The sequence below is a fragment of the Eretmochelys imbricata genome, chromosome 9 (assembly GCF_965152235.1).
Source record: "Eretmochelys imbricata isolate rEreImb1 chromosome 9, rEreImb1.hap1, whole genome shotgun sequence".
NCBI lineage: Eukaryota > Metazoa > Chordata > Testudines > Cheloniidae > Eretmochelys > Eretmochelys imbricata.
In genome coordinates this window covers 26,672,042-26,699,003 of record NC_135580.1, presented here as the reverse complement: position 1 = coordinate 26,699,003, position 26,962 = coordinate 26,672,042, and the positions used below count along the sequence as shown (strand labels likewise).

At 38.1% G+C, this 26,962-nt stretch overlaps 1 protein-coding gene across 28 annotated transcripts in view; it reads left to right on the top strand.

The window, feature by feature from the left end:
• Positions 1 to 26,962, top strand: part of MBNL1 (muscleblind like splicing regulator 1) — a 197,549-nt gene that overhangs the window by 27,645 nt on the left and 142,942 nt on the right. For 9 of the 28 annotated variants that reach the window (XM_077826805.1, XM_077826816.1, XM_077826810.1 and 6 more), the window contains exon 2: positions 10,528 to 11,469. The exons of 13 other annotated variants lie outside the window; for them this stretch is intronic. In XM_077826805.1, the coding sequence (XP_077682931.1) occupies positions 11,296 to 11,469 (174 nt within the window). In that variant the 5' untranslated portion in view covers positions 10,528 to 11,295. Of the gene's footprint in view, positions 1 to 10,527; positions 11,470 to 26,962 lie in introns of those variants that run through there. 6 more of the 28 variants (XM_077826792.1, XM_077826806.1, XM_077826798.1 and 3 more) reach the window with 5 other exon arrangements.

Genomic DNA, 26,962 nt, shown 5'->3' with positions numbered 1-26,962 from the left:
ATGTTGCTTTTGGCTGAGAAGTACCTCTGATTGAGCAGGATAGTCTGATCTGAGCAATACTGTGAGAAGCTCAGAAGATAGTTCAGATGGCTCCCGGCCATACTGCTACCATAAATAGATCAGTGCAGCTGGTTACAACCATCCAGATCCATAACCTGGAAATGGCTGTTAGCAGAGACCTGGAAGGCACAAGCAAGAGATTTTGTGTGCTTAATAGTGACATGGGGGTGGGGAGGGACGGTGTTGGCACTGGACTTTGCCTTACACTGTGCTTTCCCTTTCTTTTGGCACATGCTTCATTTATTAAGTAGTGCAACTTAAATATAGACCGACTTCCAGATATGAGCCTAGGGGTGATTTTGTGTAATACACAAATGATGTGGGTCTAATACAAAGTGATGTTTTGCTCCTCAAATCAGTTTATATATGTAAATTTTATATTGCTATATAATAAATATAAATGTATTAATTAGCCAGATCTCTAACTTTTCAAACTGAAGTGGCTGAGTCTTGATGGACTGAGTCCCATAGATTTTTTTCATCTCAAAAAAGAACAGTCCCATCTCTTAGTTCTTTTGTTCGTTAGCAGTGTTGACTAATTAAGAGCTTTAACCCGACTCCCTAAAATACTTAGACCCTGATCTTGAAAGCACTTACTCATGCGTTCAACTGAAATCAGTGAAACTACTCCTGTTTTCAAAGTTAAGCATACGAGTAGGTCTTTATATAATAATGTAGCCTATGTTTGGACTGAACTCTGTTCAGCCAGTGGAAACGAATATTTATGACTGTACTCAAATATCAGTAGCCTCTCAATATACCTAAGAATCAACTAAAGGAAATTTAAAAAACAAAGAAGTCCTATCTAGGCTGTAGAGTCTTATACAGATGTTGATTTCAGGATCCCAGTATTTTTTTCTTAATCCACAAATAGGGTTTTTAATATGCTGGAAGGGTATATTGAGTACAACTAACAATATAAAATAGAATATATGATAATGAAAGGACAGTAGTTATTGTAACATACAAAATATTCCACTTCAGAAATTGTCATACTTAGAGAAATTGAAGTTCTGAGCTAACATGCGTTCATCCCCATATTATACCCTACCACAGCTGCTGGGGTAAATTTCATTCAGAACATTTAGCCTTGTGACTCCTGTTAACGTTAATGGGAGTCATACAGCTATATATCTCCATACATTAAACTGAAAATGTTTTGCACCGACTTAGTGTGTCCTATGTAAAACGTTCCAGCTACTGAAATGTTTGCGGTTTTTAAAATTGAAACAAATACATCAAATGGGTGTAAAAAGAATGTGAGTAGTACAGTATCGAAGAGTTTTATAAGAGCTGGTAGAGGAGCTTGCTGGGCTGTTAATGTCAATTTTCAATAAGTCTTGATTACAGTCTATAAGTATTTACACAGGAAACAAATATTAATAATGAGCTGTTCCATCTAGCAGAGAAAGATATAACAACCCAATGGTTGGAAGTTGATACTAGACATATTCAAACTGGAAATAAAATGTCATTTTTTAAATGGTGAGAATCATTAATCATTGGAACAATGTACCAAGGGTCATGGTGGATTCTCCATCACTGACCATTTTTAAATCAAGATAGGATGTTATTCTAAAAGGCATGCTCTAATATTAATTTGGGGACGTTTTGTGGCCTGTGCTTAACAGGAGGGCAGACTCGATGATCACCATGGTCACTTCTGGTCTCAGAATCTATTAATCTAGTGTCAATATTTCATTTCAGTTTTTAATTTGAACTATGCACTCTACGGTACATACATACTACAGAATGAACTACAGCTGCTGAAATACTGGTACATATTAGGGATTAGGATCAGACTTTCATGGAGGGCAGATTACGACACATCTGCCTACTGTTGTGTTGCTTGCATCTTGCTCTGAAGCATCTGGTGCTGGCCACTGTTGGAGACAGGATACTGGACAAGTTGAGCCTTGGCAATTCCTAATATTCTACAAATACTAGGGCTTTGGTTCAATTTGAGTGCGTTAGCATTGAGAAATGCTAAAGTTTGGAAATTGAGCTGAATGATTCGTTCAAGTAAATGCAGTACAAATTTAGCTTGCACCGGTTTGGACAACCAACTAGTTTGTCCTATTTTCAAGTAACTTTGCCATATTTTGGCAGGATCATATAGTTGCTACAGTATTTGCCCCTTGTTCTTTAATTAAATGCCCGGACCGTTGAAGATTCTGTTTATATATTGAGAGTGAGCAGAATGTGTTGCATTGTATTTGTTAATAACCAAATTCAGGGCCTTTTTCCTTTTGCCCTCAAAGCAGATGTAAAATAATGCTGCCCACATAAGAACCTGTGATGAATCGTCACTCTTGCCAGGACTCTTGATCATACGCTATGTACTAAAATGTTTTGATGACCTCTGGTCCTGACCTGGAAGGCCGCAGCCAGAGAGGACCAGTAGAGCATGTGAACTGTACCACATTTGGAAGTCAAGGAGATAGTACATATTTGTGTAATTAGAGGTCTGAAATTGGCTCATTACAATACGTAAAGGAAGGGAAAAGATGTATAGGTTTCAGGTAGGCTAGACAAGTAGCCCATTTAACCTCGGGAGACCAGGTTCAAATTCCAGTTTACTAGTACATCACAAATAAATGAGTTTGGTGGTCTCATCCAAGTCTCTAATTCATATTTATTCACACAACTTGGCACAATTCTGCAAGACTGGAATATGCTGATTGGCACTGGAAGAGTGTGGGTGTTGCCAGGCACATTAGCAGAGCTACCTGGAGAAGCTTGCTGGCTCGAGCAAATGCTACTGGCAATAAGTACTAATATTAGTAGTATTTTTGTCATTTATATTGCATAATCCAGTGGGAGCCCAGGGTGATCACCTCAGGATCATTTTGCCTCTTACTGGATTGCAGCCATTCTGGGATGAAACAAAGCCATTCTGTGCAAACGATGCTACAATGGCAGCCCTTTTAGGAAAGGAAGTTGAGAGCAACATACTCAGTTTCAGCTAAGTGAGGACATTTGAACAAATAGTTCTAAATGAAATTTATAAATTCTTTGATGAGCACTTCGATATTAGCAGATTTTTCTCTTGTGAAAAATAATATTTTAAATAATTATAGGGGGTCAGAATCTTGGGGTTATATAGCATCCAAATGAAAGCATCCCCAGCAGCACTTCGTCCTCTAGACACAAACTAAGGTATTGGTTTAATTCTGTGTTAAAGGGAAGCTACTATTAACTGTAATGGTGCAGGATCAGGCCAAAGGGTGGGGAATAAGGGCTTGTTTACATGGTGCCTTAGTCCACACCCACCACACTCACTAATCTGCCTGCGTGGACTCTCCTGGTGCACAGTAAAACTTCCCTATTGTATGTTAATGTAGTGCTCTTTGAAACGGGACTAATTTAGGGAACTTTTAGTGCGAACCGCAGGGTCCACAAGATACTGTGTAGACAAGCCCTAAAACTCAGGTCCCTTGACTCCGTGCTACAACTGCTAGACTAATCAGTTGGAAGGATGTCCAACAGTTCTAAGGAAATGATTTGTTTTTTCTTAGATCTCTAATACTATTTAATAAAAGTTTTGCTTTTTGAATATAATGTTTTAAAGAATTTATTGTGGAATGTTATTTTTATATGTCTGCCTCATATGACATGTTCAGATGAATAACTGCATGTCATTTATGGGCAGACTGGTGATGTTCCATAATTCTCGATACCTGATTGTTATATTTTGCTATCTTGGTAATTTGCTTTTAAATAATGTTGCCAATATGTTCTTACCTACTACCAAAATTGGTCTTAAAAATAAACCTGATTGGAATTCTGTATTAGCAAAATGATATATCTGTTGTAGTTCAGTCAGACTGAGTAAGGTTACACTATTCCAGATGAGGTTTCATAAGTGCCTTGCATAATGGTACTAACACTTACCTGTGTCTACTGGGAATACCTTGCCTGATGCATCCTATGATTATATCGGGGTACTCAAACTGAGCGTCGTGGGGGTTGCGAGTTGTCAGACTCCACCCTCAAACTCCACTTCACCTCTAGCATTTATAATATAAAAAATAAATATAAAAATGTGTTTTTAATTTATGAGGGGGAGTCACACTCAAGGCTTGCTGTGTGAAAGGGGTCACCAATGCAAAAGTTTGAGAACCACTGAATTATATTAACTTCAAAAGGCACTGGATCATACCTATGTGCCATACAGAAACTATTTTACATTAAAATTGTTTCTAATATAGCATATGTTGTATATTTACAATTCAAACTGACTCAAGTATAGAACCTGATCCTACAATTCTCCTCCTGATAAATTTAGTACAGAGGTTGTTGTTTAACTCAAGAGAGTTAATATGGGGTCATTTTGTTGTCTAATTCTCTTAGAAAACTTGACTGTTCTCTTTGCCAGCCCATTTCCTTGTGGATGATAGGGGCTGAAAGCGATATACTTGAAATCATACTACATCCGAAAAGCTTCGAATTCAGAGCTGGCAAACTATGTTCTGCTCTCAATAACAATATTTTCCATAATGCCAAAATGAGAAATGTGCCTCTTAATTTTTCTAGGACCTGATGCCTTGTGGGTCTAGTGACTAAAATTTCTACAACTCCAGACCAATCAATGCCTATCAGATATGTTTATTTTCTAAGAAGTTCTGATGTTCTTTTGGCATTGGCTTGTCTGACAATGTTGTGAGTATGCGAGGTTCTTTGAGTTGTATCTCTCTGGTCATTCTGCAAGACTTGTTTACTTCAAAATTTCAGACTTAGAAAGAGCACCAAGAATAACTTCAGGTTCTGTGAAAGAGCACACTGAAGATGCATGCTGTTCACTCTCTCAGCTCTGAAATCTGTGGCAAATTTGATAATTAGCCTAATTTTTTGTTTTCACTTAATCTTGTGACATTGCTATAATCACATCTCTCACTTGGTCCATGATGTAATTATTGCATTTCTTTCACATTTATTTAGATCTATGTTTAGATATTTTATTGGTAATAGTTACATAAGGCAGAGATATTTTGAAAATGCTATAATTCGGTCAGTTTTTTATATTTCTTGATTTAAATTAAGTCTAATTTGGAAACTGCAGGCTGTGAGATTACATTAACAATATAAATAATATATTAATTTAACTCCATTTCCCATTCTTATTAGAATCATTGTCATAAAGATAGGTTCATGTTGCATAATTCTGTTCTTGCTGACAATTCTCATGACAGTGAGATTAGTTTCTCTTGCTTCTTTGAGCCCAGAATAGTGTACCTCACTACTCTAACCTTTTTTAGTGTTGTGCATTTTCATTGTGTCTGACCTGTACATCTGTTTCTGTAAGGCTTCTGTGGCTGCAAATGGAGAAAACAGGAATGTCCAGCTACTCCAATTACAGGAAGAGTCAAAACAATGGTCCCGCATGGAGTATTTTTCAGTATAAATAAGGCATTCATATTCAGATACCTTATTCTTTTGACAAATTAGAATGAGAATAGAAAAATAGCATATCATTAATCCAGTCATATGACACTTCTTTGTAACAATAATAGGAAGTGATAGAAATTGAACACATTCAGTCATAAACTGGAAATCATAATCGGATGGTCCTCTTCTGTGTTACTTTAACTTTCTCAAGCATTTTCGGTTAACATTTGAATACTTGTTTTGATTTGTGAAGCTATTCATAACCAGTTGCATTGACCCAGTTCAACAGACAGTTAAATCAGTTTCACTTGAGGAATGATTTTTCAAGGATATGATATTTTCTCTCCACATATGTATTTAAACCTGTCCAGAGAAGTACTTCTTTTATTTGCCTTTATTGCATTGCTTTAGCTTGCATCTGCTTTTTTTAAACTAGCCTGTTCATATTTTTCTTTGGTTTCCATTTAAATTCCAAATAATTGATGAGCAAAAAACAACAACAAAATTGCCAAACATTGCCAAAAAGTAATGACTCTCACAGACTGTGGCAATTAAAATTCAGACTTATAGATGAAGTGCACATCAAAAATGAGAAAGCACATCCTTTTGTGCTGAATCCCCTAATAACTGGCCACTAAGGAGCTTCACCGCAAAAGTCTAACTAAAGTTCTTTAAAAAAACATTTAAGCCACATTTCTCACTCTTCTTCTCTGAAGCTATTGTGTTATTTCCTGGTTAAGTGGAGATAGCCCGGAAAGAGCCATCACAAATGTGTGAAGTCTCATTGCAGCCCATGCAGTCCTTTGGTATTTGAAATTTCACACAGTGATTCCTTCTTGGGTATCTTCATGAACCAGAAAATACCAAAAGAATTTCACACTGTGGGGGAAAATAGCTTGGAAGGGTTGGTAAATATATTTTTGTGCTGTGTGTCGTTCCCCCTCCCCCACTTGTTTAGTGGCGACATTCAGCAAATAAATCTGGCCTTAATTTGCTCTTTGTTTTTGCTTTGCAGATTATTTTTAAGGCTGACTCTGAGGGCTGTATTTTCAAAAATATTCATTAAATTCTACCCAAAATAATTTGTGCATAAGCAAGTAATTGTACAGGTAAAATGTGCATTGATACCAGTACTATTTGACATTTGTATAACACCTTCACTCAAAAGATTTACAAATATTAATGAATTAGGTCTCACAACTCCTCTGTGAGATGAGGAAGTATTATTACTTTCATTTTACAGATGGTAAGATCAGTGGGAGTTTTACCATTGACTCTCTGATTTCATCCAGAGAGATTAATGTAAGTGGTTTTCCCAAGATCACACAAAAAGTTCATTACAAGACTAGGAATAAAACCCATATCTCCCAACTCAGAGCCCCGTGCTTTAGCTGCAAGATTGTAATTTCTCCGTGATTTGTACACGCAAAACGGTACTTTTCTATGCAAATAGCCATTTGCATAAGCAATTGCCCATTCTTCATGCACAAATACATATTTTCCTGCACACTTACTGATTTGCATGTGTCCTCTCATGTTTCAGGGGGGGCAATTTAAGCAAGTAGTTTTGAAAACATGGCCCTTAGACCCTTTATAGTATGGCATAAACAGTATATCAGCTGATGTTCTAATACACCTCAGTATTTAGGCACAGATAGTTTGTACTATCTATTGTACTATGGGTATTATGTTAAATAGACAAAAGCAGGAAAATTTATAGTTAGGACTGTGTCACATTTTTAATATAACTTGTGGGGTGCCTGTCGTCTGGATCTACAGCGTCTCGGCTCAAGCATTTTTAGCTTTATTCCCACATGTAATACTGAGACTGAAATGCCTGTGATGAAATATCACCCATAAAATATTATGCGCTTCTGTACAAGACTGTCATAACATGATGAAACATTGGCAAATCAGTTGGCAGTAGATTTGCAAATGGATAAGGCAATACCATGTCAACTTGATTAGGGCCAAATTCATCTACCATAAAATTGTGAGAAAGAAATTGGGAATACTCTCAACATATGTTATCTGCCAGATTATCAAAACCTGGCCTTTTTTGCACCCTCAAAGTTTGAGTGGAAATAATTGCACAAAGTTGCATCCAGGGTTATTTGCCCCGGAATTTCAGTTCATCTAAACATTTAGTGCTGCCCATAGAAAAGTTACCTTGATGGATTTGGTCTACAACACATGGCAAGCCTGCTGAGTGTAGATATATCCTAAATGAAAATAGTGTCTGTGGATATTTCTTTCCAGAACTCCTTTTCTGCTGATGATGTCCATGATGCAAGTGTAGAAAGAGAAAAGTTTGCTGTTTATGGGAGTATAGCACCAGAAGCATAGAAGTATGCAGTTCTGTCACCTAAAAGAGACTGGATAAGTGCAGGATGTGTTAGGGCTCATGCTGCAAAAGAAGATAATTTAGAATTGAGTTATTTGCAAGACCTTCTTTTATGTCTTATTAAGTCATTTGAGATCAGCTGGGTTGTTCTTGTTCACTGTGCTAAGGTTCAGTTTGAATAGGACTGGGGGCAGGGACCCAGTCAGGAACTCATTTCCTGAGGATGTCAGTTGAGGGATCTCCGAAGATGTTTTCAGGGCTTGTCTTCCATATTTAGGTTAGTTTTTTCATGGTCATTTTCCAAAATTGTTTGCATATTTCTGGTTGCTTGTACAAAATATCGGCTTGGTTAAGAATGCACTGAAAAGCAAGCCCTATTTACAATTGATTTTTTGGGGTATATCTTCTAATCTCCAGTTCAGTTTTATTCCCCCTCTATTTTGGTATGCTTAAAACAAACTACTCCGCCACCAACCATTCTGTTCCTTATTGCTTTGCAACCATGCTAAACTGACAAGCACGTTTCCAGAGCTCCGTTTCTGCTGGTGATGTCCATGATGCAAGTGTAGAAAGAGAAAAGTTTGCTGTTTATGGGAGTATAGCACCAGAAGCATAGAAGTATGCAGTTCTGTCACCTAAAAGAGACTGGATAAGTGCAGGATGTGTTAGGGCTCATGCTGCAAAAGAAGATAATTTAGAATTGAGTTATTTGCAAGACCTTCTTTTATGTCTTATTAAGTCATTTGAGATCAGCTGGGTTGTTCTTGTTCACTGTGCTAAGGTTCAGTTTGAATAGGACTGGGGGCAGGGACCCAGTCAGGAACTCATTTCCTGAGGATGTCAGTTGAGGGATCTCCGAAGATGTTTTCAGGGCTTGTCTTCCATATTTAGGTTAGTTTTTTCATGGTCATTTTAACTTCCTCTATTTCTGTGTCTCCTGATTTGAGAAGAGGGAGAGGGTTCTGTTTATTAATTGAATTATTTTTATGTTCAGCAGACTGATTCTTCATAAATTATTGGCATGCTCAAAATATCATCTGCTGACAAGGAGCAACTCCTAATGTCCATTTCTCAAAGTTTCAAAGCTTAGTTTTCTAATGCAAACCTTGTTTAGCATGGACATAAGGTTAAATGGACAAACTGAATTTTTCCTCAATACTTCTCTTCTTGCTGACCGGCAGAATAGAAACGAACAAAAAAACTGCTGAGTTACCCTATTAACATATGAAAGCTTGCAGTTGTATCCTACAGTAACATTGTTTTATAATGTCTTGCAATATGCAGTTTTTTTATTAATGTTATGGCAGCCCATAAAGCAAACTCAGACAATAAGAAATGTAGTCTTATGTCACTGAAAACTTTGCTGTCTGTTAAAACAGTAAGATGGTCATAGTAAATAACCATAGGTTTTTTTCCCAGTAGAACTCAGAGTTCATTTGAATAAATAAACATTTAATAGCCTTCAATACAAGTTTTTGTCATGAAGCAACAGCGAAATCCTGGGAAATAAATATATATTTCATTTAAACTATGAAGATTGTGCTTGAAACTGTTAAACATCAGGAAATAAAGTTATGAATTTTAATGTGCTTTTGTCTGTAACAAGACTTGCTGCAGTTGTCTTGATTTTATAAATAATAATAATAAAACCATCAAAGTTAGCTGTTTCCACAAAGATATTATTTGAATATAAGTTTCTCAGAGGTGCAGAGTTAGAAGCATACACGTAAAGCTAAGACCAGCAGGCATCAGCTCACCGCACTACTTTAATTCAGAGGAGTGTCATTCTGAAGTGCATCATGCTGCTTAAATCAAATTCTGTGATTAATATTTAATGTTACCGTGATGGAATCACTTTCTCCCTTGAGGTTAACTTACATTTTGCCAGACATCCTGACAACACTGCAATTCTTATATTCCCTGTATGACCTGGGCTTTTCCTTGAGAAAGGTCAGAATAAAGGGTGCTTTTGTTCATATCTAGCCTGCCGGTGATATATTGACAAAGTGTCTGCTGGCTGAATGGAATAGTTTTACAGTATTAAACAAGTGCTGATTTCTGTGGAGAGGCAGGACTTATGGGGGTTTAGAAGGAAGTGAATTGGTTAGGTCAGGAGAATGTACCATTTGTGAACTCCCCCTTTCCTTTTATATTCATGTGTCGGATACAGTAGACGGTACGCTGGCTGTGCTCAAGGCAGAACTGGAGAGAAAGCAGCTTGAAAGTGATCTGCAGTTTGAAAGCTTGCTTTTTTTTCTGTCGGGATTCTACAGGCGCTTGTGCTTGTGTTGGAAGCTGTTTTAAAACTAACATGGTTTAATCCACTAACTGCATGTTGGGTAAATTCAAAACCCACATGCTCGTCCTCTTGCAGTGGAATAAGTCACATCTGATGGACATTTTCTGTGCTTATAGCATAGTAATGAACGTCTGACAGGCGCGACCTTTCATAAGACAGCCCACACTATTGGCTTTCTGCCCAGAATATTGCTGCAACACTATCTGTGATTGGTTATCTCTCTATCATGCATTGCTTCACAAGGGAAAACGGCCCCTTTTTTAATAAATCTACGATGGCTGGCTGCAATATGCTACACTGTAAGTATATTGTGTGAAAGAAACAGACAGACTATAATTCTGCATAGTAGTCTAGGAGCACATGGCAAGGCTGTAATGCTGTGGGACCTCAGTGGAATGCTGCTTGGTAAATTTTAACGTATTTGTTTTTTCTACAGGTTGGTACTAAGAAGTGCCTTTCCTGACGTCTCTGCTGCTTGGAACCGCTTCTAGAGCAGTCTCTGCTTTTTGCCTTGCTTGCTGCCAGCTAGACTGCGACGACAGCACATCCACCCTCCACCTCTAGCCCAGACACCCCCATTTCTACTTATAATCAAGAGAAAAGCTCTAAGTATCAGGCATTGCCCTAGGCTGCTTTAGTATAAAAATAAGTTTGCTGAAAAAGTAAGATATCTTCTGCCAGAAAATCAAGGAGAGAAAAAAAATTTCTCGATTGTTGCTCTAAACTGCTGCATCTGTCTATGCCAAACTAATCAATACCGATTGCACCACAAAACGCAATTGCAAATTCAGCTGTGTTGGAGATTACCTTTCAGACAACTTTACTGAAAGCAGCTTGGAAATTCTGTGTCAAAGGGTCTGCCACGTTTTCATGCTTGCATTTTGGGCTCCAAATTGGCACTCGGAATGGGTTACTGAGAGCACAAGGCTAGTTTCAGGCCACACTTTTTAACATTCATCTTACTTATGAACCTAGCATTTCTTTAAATACAAAACCTCTTTCAATTAGCAGTTTCATGCTGTGAATTTCTAGTTGGAAACCTTTTCTTTGATATTGTGACAACACAATTTTACATGTACTTTTAAAGTAGGGAGCGGGAAAAAGAGTATTTTGGAGGTGACATTTTCATCATTTCCAATCTATCAGTTTGGCTGTTTGTTTGTTTGTTTCACTGAAAATTTTAACTACCTGTAAAAATCTAAACATGGCTGTTAGTGTCACACCGATTCGGGACACAAAATGGCTAACACTGGAAGTGTGTAGAGAGTTCCAAAGAGGGACTTGCTCACGACCAGACACGGAATGTAAATTTGCACATCCATCGAAAAGCTGCCAAGTTGAAAATGGACGAGTAATCGCCTGCTTTGATTCATTGAAAGTGAGTAAATATTATATTCTTTTCAAGGATAAATAGTTAATGAATGAAACAATTATAATCAGCAGAACCATAGCGTCTGGGAGGTATGGATTGCTGTCTGTGCTAGAATGGAGATTTATGGCTTTTTTTTATTGCTGATTTGTTGGTTTTGTTTTTCTCAAGGGATGGGGGAGAGGAGAACAAGGGGGAAATAATTGTAACAGAGTTCAAGCTCTCTGGAATTGGTGTGTTTACAGTTACTGATTCCTTAACCCTAAATTGTTATTGGTCTGTAGCTGGTGTAAAAAGCAGTGTATATTTCGTTTAGAAATAGCAAAGTCATAGTAGAGATTCTTTTAAATAAATAAATAAGTAAAAGAGACTGGAAATGCAAACCATGTGTTCTAAATGATGATTTGTTGTTGTCTTGTAACTGCATGTGGATTGTTGCTGGCTCTGGACAGGTAGGCAGTGCATTTGAGATCAGTATTTTCCTTCATAAATTAGCATGGCTACTTCTGAAAGCATCTTTTTTTTCATTTTTTGGACTTCCATGATTTTTTCCTTCCTTCTTACAAATATAATTATTTAATGAAAGGAGTGATGCATTCCTTGGAAAACTTAACTGAAAGCCAGGTATCTCCAGTCATGCAAGGACGACTATAATAGCGAAGTTACAGATTTACTGCCACTTCCAAAAAATATATGCTAGGCAAGCTGTGTAAAGTATAGGACTGGTATTTTCAACTGTCTCTAGTTTCAGGGGTCAGTTGTGAAACATACAGATTTCCAGTTCCTTCTCTTCATTCTTTATTAATTAAATAATCCCAGACTTTAAATAGCCATCCCACAGACTGTAACTTAATACAGCACAGAGTCATAAATCAGAGGCTGATAGAAAAATTATGTCTCTTTGTTTTCTCTAGAATATAATATTGCTGCTCTTAAGGCCAAATCCCAGGAAGAGGAGCGAAGCCTGAGTATATGGGCATTGCTGTGGACAAAAATGTCATGGGCTGAAGGAGGGAATGTTCTGCCTTAGCTAGCTACTGTAGGCCGATTGTATAGCCAGATCAGGATCACAGCTAGAGCAGGGCAGCAAATGGTTTTCCCATCCCACTAAAAATTATGAGATTTCAACAAGTTTTCCTGTTCCAAAATGGAACAAAATGTCAAAACCTTGAAAATTTCTGTGAACCAAAAATTCTAAAGAATGTGGTTCAGATCAATCAAGCATTTTCATATAAATAAATTTGAACCTTTTGTTTTGACTGTGGCCGTTTTTAATGTAAAAACTGTTTTTTTTCATATAGCTTAAATTTTGAGATGAAAAGTAATTTTGATGTGGCAAACAGGATTTGTATCATTTCTAAAATTTAAAACAAAATATTTTAACAATTTCTAAGGCTTTTTTTTCAAAATGTTTTCAAGTTGAGTAATTTGTCAGAATAGACCCTTGCCCATGAAAAGTTTGACTTTTGACAAATCAGCATTTCCCTATGAAAAACATTTCACAAAAAAATTTCCAACCAGCTCTAGTCACAGCTTCGGGGCATATGGGTAGCAGTGGATACAACATACTGCTTCCTCTTCGTGGTGGGCTTGATCTAGTGCATATGCTCTGTGCATGGGCTTAGTCCCTGCCACCATGCTGAGCCAGCTCCATTTTCTGCACTTGTCGTGAGTAGTGAAGCTGTATTATTATTATTTTGTAAAAATATTCATATTGTAACATAGCTATCTGATATTCAGGTTTAGCTTATGGAACTCAATAAAATGCCTCCATATAAAAGAACTTAAGAATTGGAATTCATTTATTGTTAAAACACCATAACTAGCTACAACATCAACATATAGTTTAATTTTCTAGCTAATTGCTTCTACTCATTTGACTGTGCAGAGTTTCACATCCCCACTCCTGGGTTGCTCTACTAGTCTTAAGTTTAAAAAAGAAAATTTAAAATACAGCAGGTTCAGAAAAAATGTTAAAAGGTTGAAAATGAGACACCAGAGTTCAATAAAAACAAATCCTTGAAAACCTTAACATGGTTCATAATAGAAAGCTTCCTCCAAGTCTATTGCCACCAAAGAACTCTGATTTCCAGGTTAGAGAAATACCTTAAAACTTTCATGCTTAAGGCAGCAGTCAGCCCAGAGGAAGTGTGTTATGGGGAATAAGGCATAGGACTAGAAATCAGGAGTCTATTCTATTCCAGGCTGTGTTACTGACTCATATTACTTTGGGCAAGTAGTTACCCTTTCCTTGTAAATTAGATAATTATCTCCTTTGTAAAGAGCCATGAGATCCAGGGGTGAAAAGGACTAAGTAGTATATGACTCCGTTTCAAAATACTAGGTGGAGGTGATTATTCTTGTTGACCAGGTGGAATCATTAGAGTTGAGTGGGTTGTAAACTGGGGCAGAATTTGTTACAAATATTCTTTTACCATTGAAAAACATACTGTTTAATAGTTATATTTGGTGCCTACCAAATTCATGGTCCATTTTGGTCAATTTCATGGTCATAGGATTTGAAAAATTGTAAATTTCATTATTTCAGATATTTAAATCTGAAATTTCACAGGGTTGTAACTGTAGGGGTCCTGACCCAAAAGGGAACTGTGGGGAGGTTGCAAGGTATGAGGGTCACAGTATTGCCACCCTTACTTCTGCACTGCTGCTGGCAGCAGTGCTGCCTTCAGAGCTGGTCAACCAGAGAGCAACAGCTGCTGGCCAGGAGCCCAGCTCTGAAGGCAGAGCCACCACCACCAGCAGCACAGAAGTGAGATGGCATGGTATGCTACTGCCACCCTTACTTCTGCACTGCTGCCTTCAGAGGTGGGCCCTCGGCCAGCAGCTGCAACTCTCCAGCCGCCCAGCTTTGAAGGAAGCAGCGCAGAAGTAAGGATGGAATGGTATGGTATTGCCACCCTTACTTCTGCGCTGGTACCGGCATGGTGGTGCCTTCAGAGCTGGGTGTCTGGCCAGGAGTCACCACTCTCTGGCCACCCAGCTCTGAAGGCAGCGCAGAAGTAAGGGTGGCAATACTGTGGACCCCCCCTACAATAACCTTGCAACCCCCCTTCCTCCATAAGCACCTTTTGGGTCATGAACCCCAGTTTGAGAAGCTCTGGTGAAATCGGCATAGTATATGGTAAAAGCACACAAAAGACAAGATTTCAGCAGGAAGGAGACCAGATTTCATGGTCCATGACACATCTTTAATGGCCATGGATTTGGTATTGCTCTAGTTACATGTTTACATCTGTTAACCCCAAAAGGCTTCCTGTGGCCCGAACCTCGCTCTGCATCCTGGTCGAAGCTTTTTGCTGGAAGGCTCTGCAGGTGTCAGATGGAATTCCCCTTTCTGCAAGCTGCAGAGCACCAGTTCTGTAGCTCCGTGGCTATTATTACCACCCATGAGTAGACCAAACTGCATTAGTAAACTCGCATATAGTGTAATCTGGCTAGTATATGTTTTATAAGCAGATAGTTGAGATGTGGTTAAATTAGATTATTCTGACAGCTGCAGGAAAATCCCTTTGGCAATTTGAAAATGAAATATACATCTTCATTGAATTTCCTGACCAACTCAACTAGCAGCAAAACACCTGCATTTTTGAGTGTGTACTGGGCTAAAAAGGCCCTGTTTTTTTCCCCCGAAGTCACAGTTCCTATTGATCCTGTGGACTTTTTAAACAGATGTAGTAAAAATTAAACTACAGGCTTTATATCCAGATTTAAAACATTTAAATATATACTTAGTATTCTTACTCTTTACTAACGCCTTAGTGTCTCTAAAAGTTGACTATAAAACCATTAACCTTTAAACAGTTATAGAATCATTAATCACCTTATCAATACAAATAATAATAATAATAATAATTAGTAATGAACAATTATCTGAATAGCTCATATTACATATTGGAAGTAGGCCAGATCCTTAGAGTTATGGAGTCTTGTTTGTGAATTGGCAATAAATCTCTAATTCATATGATTTTAAAAAATCATCTGACAAGTACCGTGGTGTTTCTACTAGTTTTCTAGCTTGTGTGATGAGATGTGCAGTAGGTATTGCAGAATGCTTGTAGTGTCTGTCTAGTAAGAGTATTTGAGCACAAGGTGGATAGAGCCTGTGTGCTTTTCTATATTTAGAACATTAGACAGGCAAAGCAAATACTTTCTACGGGGACCCCATGAAATGGCAGTACCATTCTGCTGTGCAGTTTCAGACTTTGGCCACACTCCCACGTGCCTGACATTTAATATATAGGACAAGAGTTTCTAGCTTCAAGAGGAAAATGTAATTCATTACAAGAAGTAAAAATACTGAAGAAATTGTACATTTATATAAAGGAAAATCATCTCTGAGTTGTGGCCTTTTCAGTTTAGACAAAAATGAGTTTGTTTTGATAAATGAAAATGATAGATGTCTAAATTTGTGGTTAAGAGAATTAGGGAACCAGTCCTGAGACTGTTTCCATTGGTGTCATGTGACTGCTTCTGTGAGTAAGGGCTTGGAGTAGTGGTCTCCAGTTTAGGAAACATTCAATGTATGCAGTGAATGTTGGTTCACTATTATTAAAACCTACAGTTCTCGTTGAGGTGAACTCTCCTTGATTTCGACGGACTGGGTAAGAACTGCAGGCTTTGGGCCAAATAAAGGATTATCCTTTTAATGCTAATGTTCACCACATAAGCTGTTGCTTTGCTGATAAATCTTTGGTCCCTTAAGCTTATAGCACAGGGGTTCTCAAACTGGGGGTCAGGACCCCTCAGGGGGTCATGAGGTTATTACATGGGGGGTTGCGAGCTGTCAGCTTCCACCCCAAACCTCGCTTTGCATCCAGCACTTATAATGACGTTAAATATATAAAAAAGTGTTTTTAATTTATAAGGGGGGTCGCACTCAGAACCTGTTATGTGAAAGGGGTCCCCAGTACAAAAGTTTGAGAACCACTGTTATAGCATCTCCAGGATTTGCTACCTCATACTAAATTTCTATATCCTGATGGGATATAAAATGGGTTTGGACCTAAACTTGCCTTCAGCAGATGCAAAATCATGAGCAATCATATTCCCTTGTAAATACATTTCTCTTTTTTTCTTCTTTTTTGAACATTTTCAGTAAAAGTTAGATGCTAGAAAGTTCAGTTATTCTTGCAGTGTTTATAATCTATATAGAATTTTTAATGGTATAGTTATGCATATGAGATTCATAGATTACACAGGTTTCAGAGTAACAGCCGTGTTAGTCTGTATTCGCAAAAAGAAAAGGAGTACTTGTGGCACCTTAGAGACTAACCAATTTATTTGAGCATAAGCTTTCGCATCCGATGAAGTGAGCTGTAGCTCACGAAAGCTTATGCTCAAATAAATAGATTACACAGTAATTTAATGCTTAAAATTACATTCCATTGTAAAGACACCTCCTTTGCAATATGAACTCTCAGACTCTTCATAAATTCATAGCAATGTTCCATTTATTTATTGAGAAGCTTCAAAATGTTAGAGGAAATATTTTGACCTTGTAAAATATATGAATTCATTTTGTATTAATCTGCAGAGAATCTCAATTCTCCATTGCCTGAGAGATGGAATTATTAATTATGCATATCTCCACTCTTGGTCTCCTTAAATTAAAAAGAAAAACAACACTTTTGGGGTCTGATTTTGCAATGGGTTATGCCAGTATAAATTCACAGAATCAGGCCCTCATTTATTGATTTGAGTATAACATATAAAGAGAGAAACTATCATTGCCATGTAGGAGATAGTTACACATTTATTTTCCTTCTTCAGTATAAGTCTGATAATGGTCTAAGCTCCCAATTGGGGGAAAGAAATTGGGAAATCAAAACAAGCAAATGAAGTGGGTAAATAGAGTGTGAGGGGGAAATAACCCACTTTAAAAAAGCATACATAAAAGTTCCACTGTGGGAATATCAATGGCATTCAAAAATCTTACCAGCTAACCCAGACAGAGTTATAGCTCAGTAAGGCATGTTTCATATTAAATTGTTAAGCTCTACATCTGCAGGAAGAAATTAAAAACTTGTAATAATACATTTATACAGCATCTAAATGGAAGAAACTCTGAATAGATGCAGATACAACAGTAAAGAGGAAAACACTTTCTCATCTGAGAGAAAACTGTAAAAACACAAAATAAAAATAAATAAATAAATAAAAAGGCTTTTGACAGCAAAAGTTCACATACTCTAACTTGTCTCCAAAGTTAAATCTTCATATGAGGGATCAGGAGCAGCCTCTGAAGTCTCTGTCCTTTTCTGCTGAACCAAAATCTCAGCTTTTTATACTTTTCTAAATACAAAATGTCTGGTTTCCAAAGTTCACTCTTAATTTTGCTGGATACAAGAAGTTGCATTAAGACCAACATCTTATATATATTGTTCAACTTTAAAGAAGCAATAACATCGCTTTGTTAGCACTGAAGAATAATTATACTAGTAAGGCTAGAACTCAATTTGAGAAGTAGCAAGGAAGTAGTACCTCTTGCATTTGTTAGGAACTTATGCCTAACTGCCAGAAATTCACATAATGTGAGGACAGTCTGTGGAATCTTAGAATCAGATGATTTCTTCCCTGATAGTCTCCTGGCTAAGATCGAGATGACTGATCTACAGTCCTACTGACATTTTATGAGTTAGCTTTTGCTGAAAATAAACTTCCAGAATATTTATTGTTTGTAGGAAAATCAGCACCTCACAAATTCTTATTCCTGGCGTTAGTCTAGCTCACCTGTTTTATACGGCATGCCTTTGTTCTCTTTGGGCAGAGAACTGAAAGTCCCTTATGAAATGGCACAGGAGGTTTGGAGTTCACTTCATTGTTTATGTCCACGTAATCACTGGGAGAAAGATTTCACTTGTTTCCTATCTGTGGTGGAAATGGAATCTTACTAAGTATCTAGTCTTTTGAAGAATAATTCCAGACTTGCTTCAAGTAAAACAGTCCAGCCTCTCAGATGGAGAGGAAAGACAGCAGTTCCCAGTTCTCAAAGGCAGCCAGCCCTCTTGGAGTAAAGAAGGCTTGCTTGGAAAGCACTTCGTTTATTCATGAGAATCCTGCAAGTTTCCTCTGCTTCTTCCGCCCTTAAGTCACTTTCAAAGTGGGGGAAAAAAAGGAAAAAATAAAATTAAAGAATGAGTGGAGCATCTCAGAAGCATGTCTGTGCTCCAGTCCTGCTGGTGCCACCTTTACTTTTAAAGAGGCCTAGAACACATTAGAGCTTAAACTGTACAAGTTTTTCACAAATGCTAATTGTTTGGTTGTGTCAATTGCTGTACTTAATATATTGAATATAGTTCTCTTTCCTCTTCTAGTAGAATTTTGTCATAATGCCTGTGGAAAATGAGATGATGGTCTCAAGTTCTTAGTGGGCACGTGTCTGCCTCACTGAAGCCCGGCCATGCTATTTAGCAAGCTTATTGGGTGTCCCAGCAGAGAGGCCAAAGAACTGAATGCTCCTAAAGATGAAACTGCCCTTTTGAAGTAGCATGTTGGCAGGGTGGTATGTGGAAGTTTTCACTGCTAGTGACTGTACTGGACCTGGTCTGAGGATAAATAAAGCATTTCCATCTCCCTTGGTATGAATGCAGCTCCTTTCACCAGCACCATATTTACTTAAATTAAATACATTTAAAAACAAAATTAACAGAGATTCTATTTGCACAGACTCAAATTTTTGCTTTTTTCATGGATATGCACAACACCATTTATTTTCACAGAAAATTATAATGATGGCAATAGAGAAATCTGTATGCAATATTGACATGAAGAATATTTCACAACCCCCATGGCACAGCTATATTCAGTGGGGAATTTCTAAATGTTATATTCAGTTTAATAGTAATTATAGCTATGGATTTGTAGTTGAATGCAGGTCCTCAGATGTTGGGCCAAGCAAACATAGAGAGGAAGGAATAATCTGATTTTACAATCATGAATGATAAAGTGTTAGTATATTGGAACCCAGCTATTATATTAATAGCAGCAATATTTCTGATTAACATATTTAATTTTCTTGGCAGCCCAGGATTAAGGGTAAATCAACATTAAGCTTAATTTTAATTGGTGTAATAATGTCACCAATATAAAAAGTCTCTGAATTTTATCTAATGGGAAAACTAAAGGATAAATCCTTCTCTATGTGTTCAGCCCAAGTAAGTCCTCTGGATGGTGGGAGCTCTGTGGAGCATAGGGAGGGAAAAGTCTCTTCCCTTGAAACTGCAGAATAGTACTGGAGCTGCTCCATAGTAGCCACTCCAACCTAAGGGCTGAAGTAATTTCAGTGAGCCTTGGGCTCTCGCTTCAGTGGGAGAAGAAACTGGAGTATCAGCAGTGCTAGTGGCTCCCCAGAGACCCACTGTGTCATGCAGTTGCGCTAGAAGCCCCAAAAGCTAATAATTTACTTTAGTTGCCACTTAGTAGTCCTCAGCCAGAACGTCCATTGGGTTAACGAGTCAGTAGGAGTTTTGCTTTAGTAATAATTTGCATGTGTTGACATGACTGCCTTTTGTCTGAGGAAGATCTGTTAGATCAATTATTATCCCTTCGATATTGGGAGGTAGGATTTCCCAGCATGCTATGCTGTGGCAAAATTCATTGGCACTGACATGGGAACTCCCAAACCGCTGGTGCCAAGGGGTAAAACTGATAGCTGGAACCTGATCCCAGAGAAATAGAACTATTTTTAATTTGTGCTGAGTCTCAGGACACAATGCTGTTATGCCAGTGCAGTTAGACACATTAATGGATACATGTCAAATATTTGGAGTGATAAAGAGGCTCTGTTTTCACATCTTTTATTTTTCATCATAAAGTTTCAGTATAATATTTTTTTGTAGTTAGTGAGAATACTAGACTAAATGCACTCTTGCCAGCACTGAAATCTGGCATGTTTAATCTGTAAAATATATTAAACATTGTTTTCTAAGTATAGTCTGTTACAAAGTTTCCTGTGATGCCAGAGGTGGTATTGATATTTTGATTGGTGTCATTATTGGTAATTGAAGGAGTTTACTTAAAATATTTAGACAAGGTAGCTCTTCGACCAATACAGAATGTCTAAAGGGTCTAGTTGTGCTGGTGGCTCTGAAGTACTATATAAGCTTTAAAGGTCTGAGCCTGTTGAAATCCATGAAAAGACCCCCTTTAGCTTCAGTGGCCTGTGGCTCAGGACTTAATTTATTAAAATAATATAGAGTCAAGAAAAAATGATAAGAATAACTATTTGAAAAATATAAATTGTTTGGAAAGGTCACACTATTAAGCCCAAGTGATTCCACTGGGATGACTCATACTTAAAATTAAGCACATGTGTAAGTATTTGCAGGATTGGGGACTAAGTTTGTAAAAGGCAAAGGGCATATCGATAAAATGGCATTTTATTTAATTGGTCATTTTGTACTCTAATAAAAGTAAGTAAGTAAAGTAAATCCATTTATTTATGTCTGAATATTGGTGACATCACAGCAGAAGTTGTAGAAGCCTTCATGATCCATTGTAACTTTGAGCAGGTGACGATCCAGTGATTCTGCCACACACCATGCATCCACCTCATTGCTGTTCATCCTCTGCTTGTTAACCCTCCACCATTTCTTTTATAATAGCTTTCTCAAGGTTATTTCCATCTTTACGCCTAATGGGACCAAAGTACATAAGTTTGCATCTGTTGATTTCTGAAATCCAGTTCTGCTTTTCTCCAATAATAGTTCTAACTGACAGATTAGTCTTTTTTTCCATCTAGGAGATACACAAGAGTCTTAGCCAGCACCGCATTTCAAAAGCTTCAGTCTTCTTCTTGCCAGCAGCATTCCCGTGATTCACATCCATAAATTGCTATGGAAAACTATAGGCTTTTCCCCACTTGCACCTTCATAGATTTTGACATGCCATGGTTTGTCTATCCTTTCTTTAAAGGAGCCTGCAATCGAGTGAACATCCCTCGTCATCTTCTGATTTCTTTGGAATAGCCTCCTTGGTTGAATATATGTGAACCCAAATCATTAAATTAAGCTACTGCCTCTACAGCTTGTTCTTTAATAGTGATGTACACTTGCATCCTGTTTTTGTTAGTCCTGTCAATGTGCATGCATTTTGTCGTCATCACATTCAGGAATACTCCTTATTCCTCACTAACTGCTTTTACAGACTCCATCATTTGTTGCATTGCTTCAGTGGCAAAGAACATCATGTCATCAGCATATCTGATATCGGTTAAAAGGATCTCCAGTGGAAATCATAATGTACTATAGGGGTGGCTTTAAATTTTTCCCCTCAGCTCTTTGCCTTTGATGGACTTGTTGTCAAATGGATCCAGGTGTATCCCAATCAGAGCTTTAAGGAAGCAAAAAATACCCTGAGGTTTTGACTCTTAGCAGTCATAGGCTACATCTACACTGTGGTCTAGGTGTTTGTTCCCCAGCTTATGTACACATGCTCATGCTAGCTCTCATTGAGCTAGCATTAGTATAAACAGTAGTGTGGTCATGGTAACACGGGCAGCAGCAGTGGAAGCCTGCCGTGTGTAAACCTGCCTGAACTCCGTGGGTATGTACTCAGCACAGCTAAGCCATGCTGCTGCTGCAGTCCTACCACAGCTGCACTATTCATACTCGAGAGCTAGTGTGAGTGTGTGTACGTAAGCTGGAAATTACATTCCTAGTTCATAGTGTAGACACAGCCTTACTTACTGTTGTTGAGGTTCCCCATGTATCCGGACTTCCACACCAATCTCTTCTCTCCCCAAAGGGGATTGCTTCAAAACAGAAAGACAGCATCATCAATTTTAAAAGCTCAGTTAATTATACTTGTTAAACAGTATTAGGCATCATCACCTTTGACTGAATTTTGATAAGTGTATTATACCACATTTGGGAAAACTCTAACAGGTGCTGGTATGACAAAGGGTATAATAAATGCAGTTATTCCATGCACAATGTATTTATGCTAATAAGAGACCTCCTATCCATACAGTATGCTGTAATATACCTGATACAATGTATTTATGCTGTGGATCAGTTTTCTGATATAGGTACAATAAAAAAATTCTCTGTGGCTGCAGTGCTAGGAAAAGGCTACAAAGCTCCTTCCAATTAAATCTTTCAGAGCCTGAATGGCCTGTCACAGGGTTTTCGCTGCACAGAAGCCTGACAAATTTTTAGCTGTGTGTAAAATAACTACTGCTATAATGGTGGCAACGCAGGCATACATTCTGGCCCTATTCCACAATACGAAAACAAGAGAAGACTCATTTAATTTAAAGGTTAACAAATTTAAAATGCATAAAATAAATGACTCTTTTATAAGACATATTCTATATTTATGGGACTCACTGTTATTATTGCGACCAATAGCTTTCATTAAAAAAAAATTAGACGCTTAGGACCCATTTCTGTTCTACCACAGAACAGAATTTAGCCCTTACTGTATCAGCTGTTACTAGTTTAGAGTAGATTACACAAAGAGAAATAAGGCAAATTAAAGTTTGAAAAACTTCTTGGCTTTTCTATCACTTCCAATTTTCTGCATAAGCACTGATATAATCAGTATTTAGAACCAACTTGTGATGGATAAATTACATCTGTAATTCAGTTTGTGTATTAGTGCATATTCAAAAGGTAATCTGCATTCAGATATCTCTGCTTGTCCAATACTCTGTTAAAATCTTCGCTACATTGAAATGAGTCAGGTGAGCTCTCTCAGGTTTATGCAGTTGTTATAATTGCACAGAAATATACCTGGGGCTGGAAAAGAATCGTTGTCTTATGAGCACTGAATGATTGAAGAGACCAAATACAAACTAGCCTAGGCCTCCCGAACACTGCAGGAAACAAATGAATCTGATCCTTCCTATTTATTACATATTATTTTAGTGTTTATTGCGCACTGTTAGTGTACATTATGCTGTACAGAATGTAAAAGTAAATACTTCCTCTTTACAATCAGTTCTGAAAATACACTTCATATATATATGCACAGGATGTCCAGTCTCAAAGTGCTACATATTTTTATTACAGAATACAAATTCCTTTTTTTGGCTGGAGCATTGATGAACTGTTACATAGAAAAAGTGAGTTTTAAGGGTTTATTTAAAGATGGTCATTCAATGCCCCAGAGGCGCAAGCTCCAAACATAAAGAGATGCATGGAAGAGAATGTGAAGGAGAGAATGGACGGTAGATATGAGTGAGGGATTTATGAGGTCAGCTTGAGTGGGAAAGATATATGAGGAGAGATGTATGCAGGGACAAAGTTTTCCAGGGTGTTAAAGGTGAGTACAGGAAAATTGAGTTTGATTTGGGAAGCAAAATGCTAATAAAGGGAATTCAAAGAAAGGAATAACAAATTCAGAGCCGTGGGAGAGGAAAATTATTTCAGCAGAAACGTTTTGAAAAGGCTGTGGCAGCTGGGATGAGCTGAGATCTGGACAGGCCTGAAAGAAAGAGGTTTTAGTTGTCACAGTGAGAGAGAGAATCAAAGTATGGACAAGATTCTTATTGGATGGGTTTATCTTAAGTAGCTCCCATGGGCCTTGTCGTCTTTATTCTGGAACACATAATCCTACCAATTAAGACATTGCCCCTTTTAAGGGAAAAGGAATTGAGACAAACCTCCAAGAGAGTAACTGAAGCACACTCATATTTTATCTTTTGTTGGTTTAGCCTGAAACAGGTCCCTTTTGTCAAGTTAAGTGGAATCCAATTAAACTGAAGGGTAGCTCAGAGGAACTCATGATATGGTTTACTGGACAGAGATAGTTCTCATGTTAATAAGCTTTTATTGCACTGAGATCAATGTATGTGTACTACAGACTGGTAATACATAGCAAATATATAGGTACAGTGCAACCAAAGCCCACATCTGTAGATCTTTTTAGGTGACTGGACTAATATAAAATGCCGTTTAAAAGAACGGTACCAAGTGGTTTCAGCTAAAAGCCTGGCTAAATGCCTCTTTAAATAGTTATAAATAGTGGCAGAACTGTAACCAGATTGTAAGGTGAATTCCAGCTTTTCGTTATTTTGAAATCTTGAGGAAAAAATAGCCATTCTTTTGGTGGTGATTACCCCAAAATCATGATTTGAACCGGGCTGAATGGTATCAACAGTTGCTGGGCGGGGGGGAGAACTGGAGTTAAAAATCTTAAAATCATCTTTTTCAGGTTATTCCCAGGTTGCACACCAGACCCTAGTGCACACTCCTGGCATCTTTATTAATTATATTGATGCACAAACAGGAGTTATTTGTGTTTTATGCAGTGTAGGTAGAACAGTATTTGTCACATGGAAAATAGCAAATTTGAAGAAGGAAATTTAACATTGAAGAAGAACGAAGATTCAGAGGGCTAGAAATCCAGCTAGGATATAACTAAATAGTTAAGAAAATCAGTGTACTCACCACGGAAATAGGGATTATTTCAGAAGAATAAGGAAAAGGTCATTATTGGATGGTTGAAGTGAAAACTTACATCTAAAGATAGACAGGATAGTTATGGAATCAAGATCAAAACAGTATTTATTGACCCTGGTTAAACTCCATCTCAAATATTGTTTTTAGCTTAAGTTATATTCTCAGAGGATCTGAAAAGCAGTGTTGCTCTGAAAGGTTGCTGTAGGTTTGAAAAATGTCTGTTATCAGTATACTTTGCATCTGAAGATGATCTTGTTCTCACAAAAGAACAGCAGACTTTTGAGGTAAACTGATTAAAAAATAGTTAAATGAGTCAGGAGTCCATGAAGCAGAATGTAGTGAACTGTCTGGATGATTACAAAAATGACAGGGCCCAATTTAAAACCCAGCATTTTTTTAATAAAAGGGAATTCAGGTAGAATGTTCACTCAGACCATAGTAAATATATGTGGACTGGTTTTGCTCCTATTGAAATCAATAATACTTTTGCCACTGGGTTTAATAAGAGACAGATTGGGCTACATGGCATAAATTAGTATAGAAGACCAGTGAAGCAAATTAAATAAATGAATTTAAGAGACAGCTAGACATTCATATGAATAGAGGAATGGCGGAAGAGTACAGTGACCAAACCAAGAGATGAGGCCAAAATTGTACATACATAGGAGATAGGATGCAGTTGCCAACCAAATGGCTTTTTCCTATTTAGTAAAAGTACTTTTGTCCTTAGAATACAGTTAGGGGACAAACAAAAAATACCATTGTGAAAATGTTGCATACCTGCCTTTCCTGGCACTATTATTTTTCTTTTACAAATTCACTTGGTTGCTCAGTTTATGAGATCAGAGACTAAGATGTGTACGATTTCACTTGAATATTACCTTCCTAAAGCCTTGATATTAACTGCCAAGCAAACTTAAATAGTACACGAGGTCAGGATAATTCTATAACATGTTTTGTGTTCAGAAATCTTAGGGTATGTCTACACTACGAAATTAGGTCGAATTTATAGAAGTCGGTTTTTTAGAAGTCGGTTTTATATATTTGAGTGTGTGTGTCCCCACAGAAAATGCTCTAAGTGCATTAACTCGGCGGAGTGCTTCCATGGTACCGAGACAAGTGTTGACTTCCGGAGTGTTGCACTGTAGGTAGCTATCCCACAGTTCCCGCAGTCTCTGCTGCCCATTGGAATTCTGGGTTGAGATCCCAATGCCTGATGGGGCTAAAACATTGTCGTGGGTGGTTCTGGGTACATGTCGTCAGGCCCCCATTCCCTCCCTCCATCCGTGAAAGACAGGGCAGACAATCGTTTTGCGCCTTTTTTCCTGAGTTACCTATGCAGACGCCATACCACGGCAAGCATGGAGCCCGCTCAGCTCACTGTCACCGTATGTCTCCTGGGTGCTGGCAGACGTGGTACTGCATTGCTACACAGCAGCAGCAACCCCTTGCCTTGTGGCAGCAGACGGTAGAGTAGGACTGGTAGCCGTCATCGTCATGTCCGAGGTGCGCCTGGTTGCCTGTGTGAGGTCAATCAGGAGCGCCTGGGCAGACATGGGCACATGGGACTAAATTTGGAGTGACTTGATCAGGTCATTCTCTTTAGTCCTGCAGTCAGTCCTATTGAACCATCTTATGGTGAGCAGGCAGGCGATACGGATTGCTAGCAGTCCTCTTGTACCATCTTCTGCCGAGCAGCCATGAGATGTGGATGGCATGCAGTCCTTCTGCACCGTCTGCTGCCAGCCAAAGATGTAGAAGATAGATGGAGTGTATCAAAACAAGAAATAGACCAGATTTGGTTTGTACTCATTTGCAAACCAACCCCTCCCCCCCCCCGCCCCCCGTCTAGGGGACTCGTTCCTCTAGGTCACACTGCAGTCACTCACAGAGAATCATAGAATCATAGAATATCAGGGTTGGAAGGGACCCCAGAAGGTCATCTAGTCCAACCCCCTGCTCGAAGCAGGACCAATTCCCAGTTAAATCATCCCAGCCAGGGCTTTGTCAAGCCTGACCTTAAAAACCTCTAAGGAAGGAGATTCTACCACCTCCCTAGGTAACGCATTCCAGTGTTT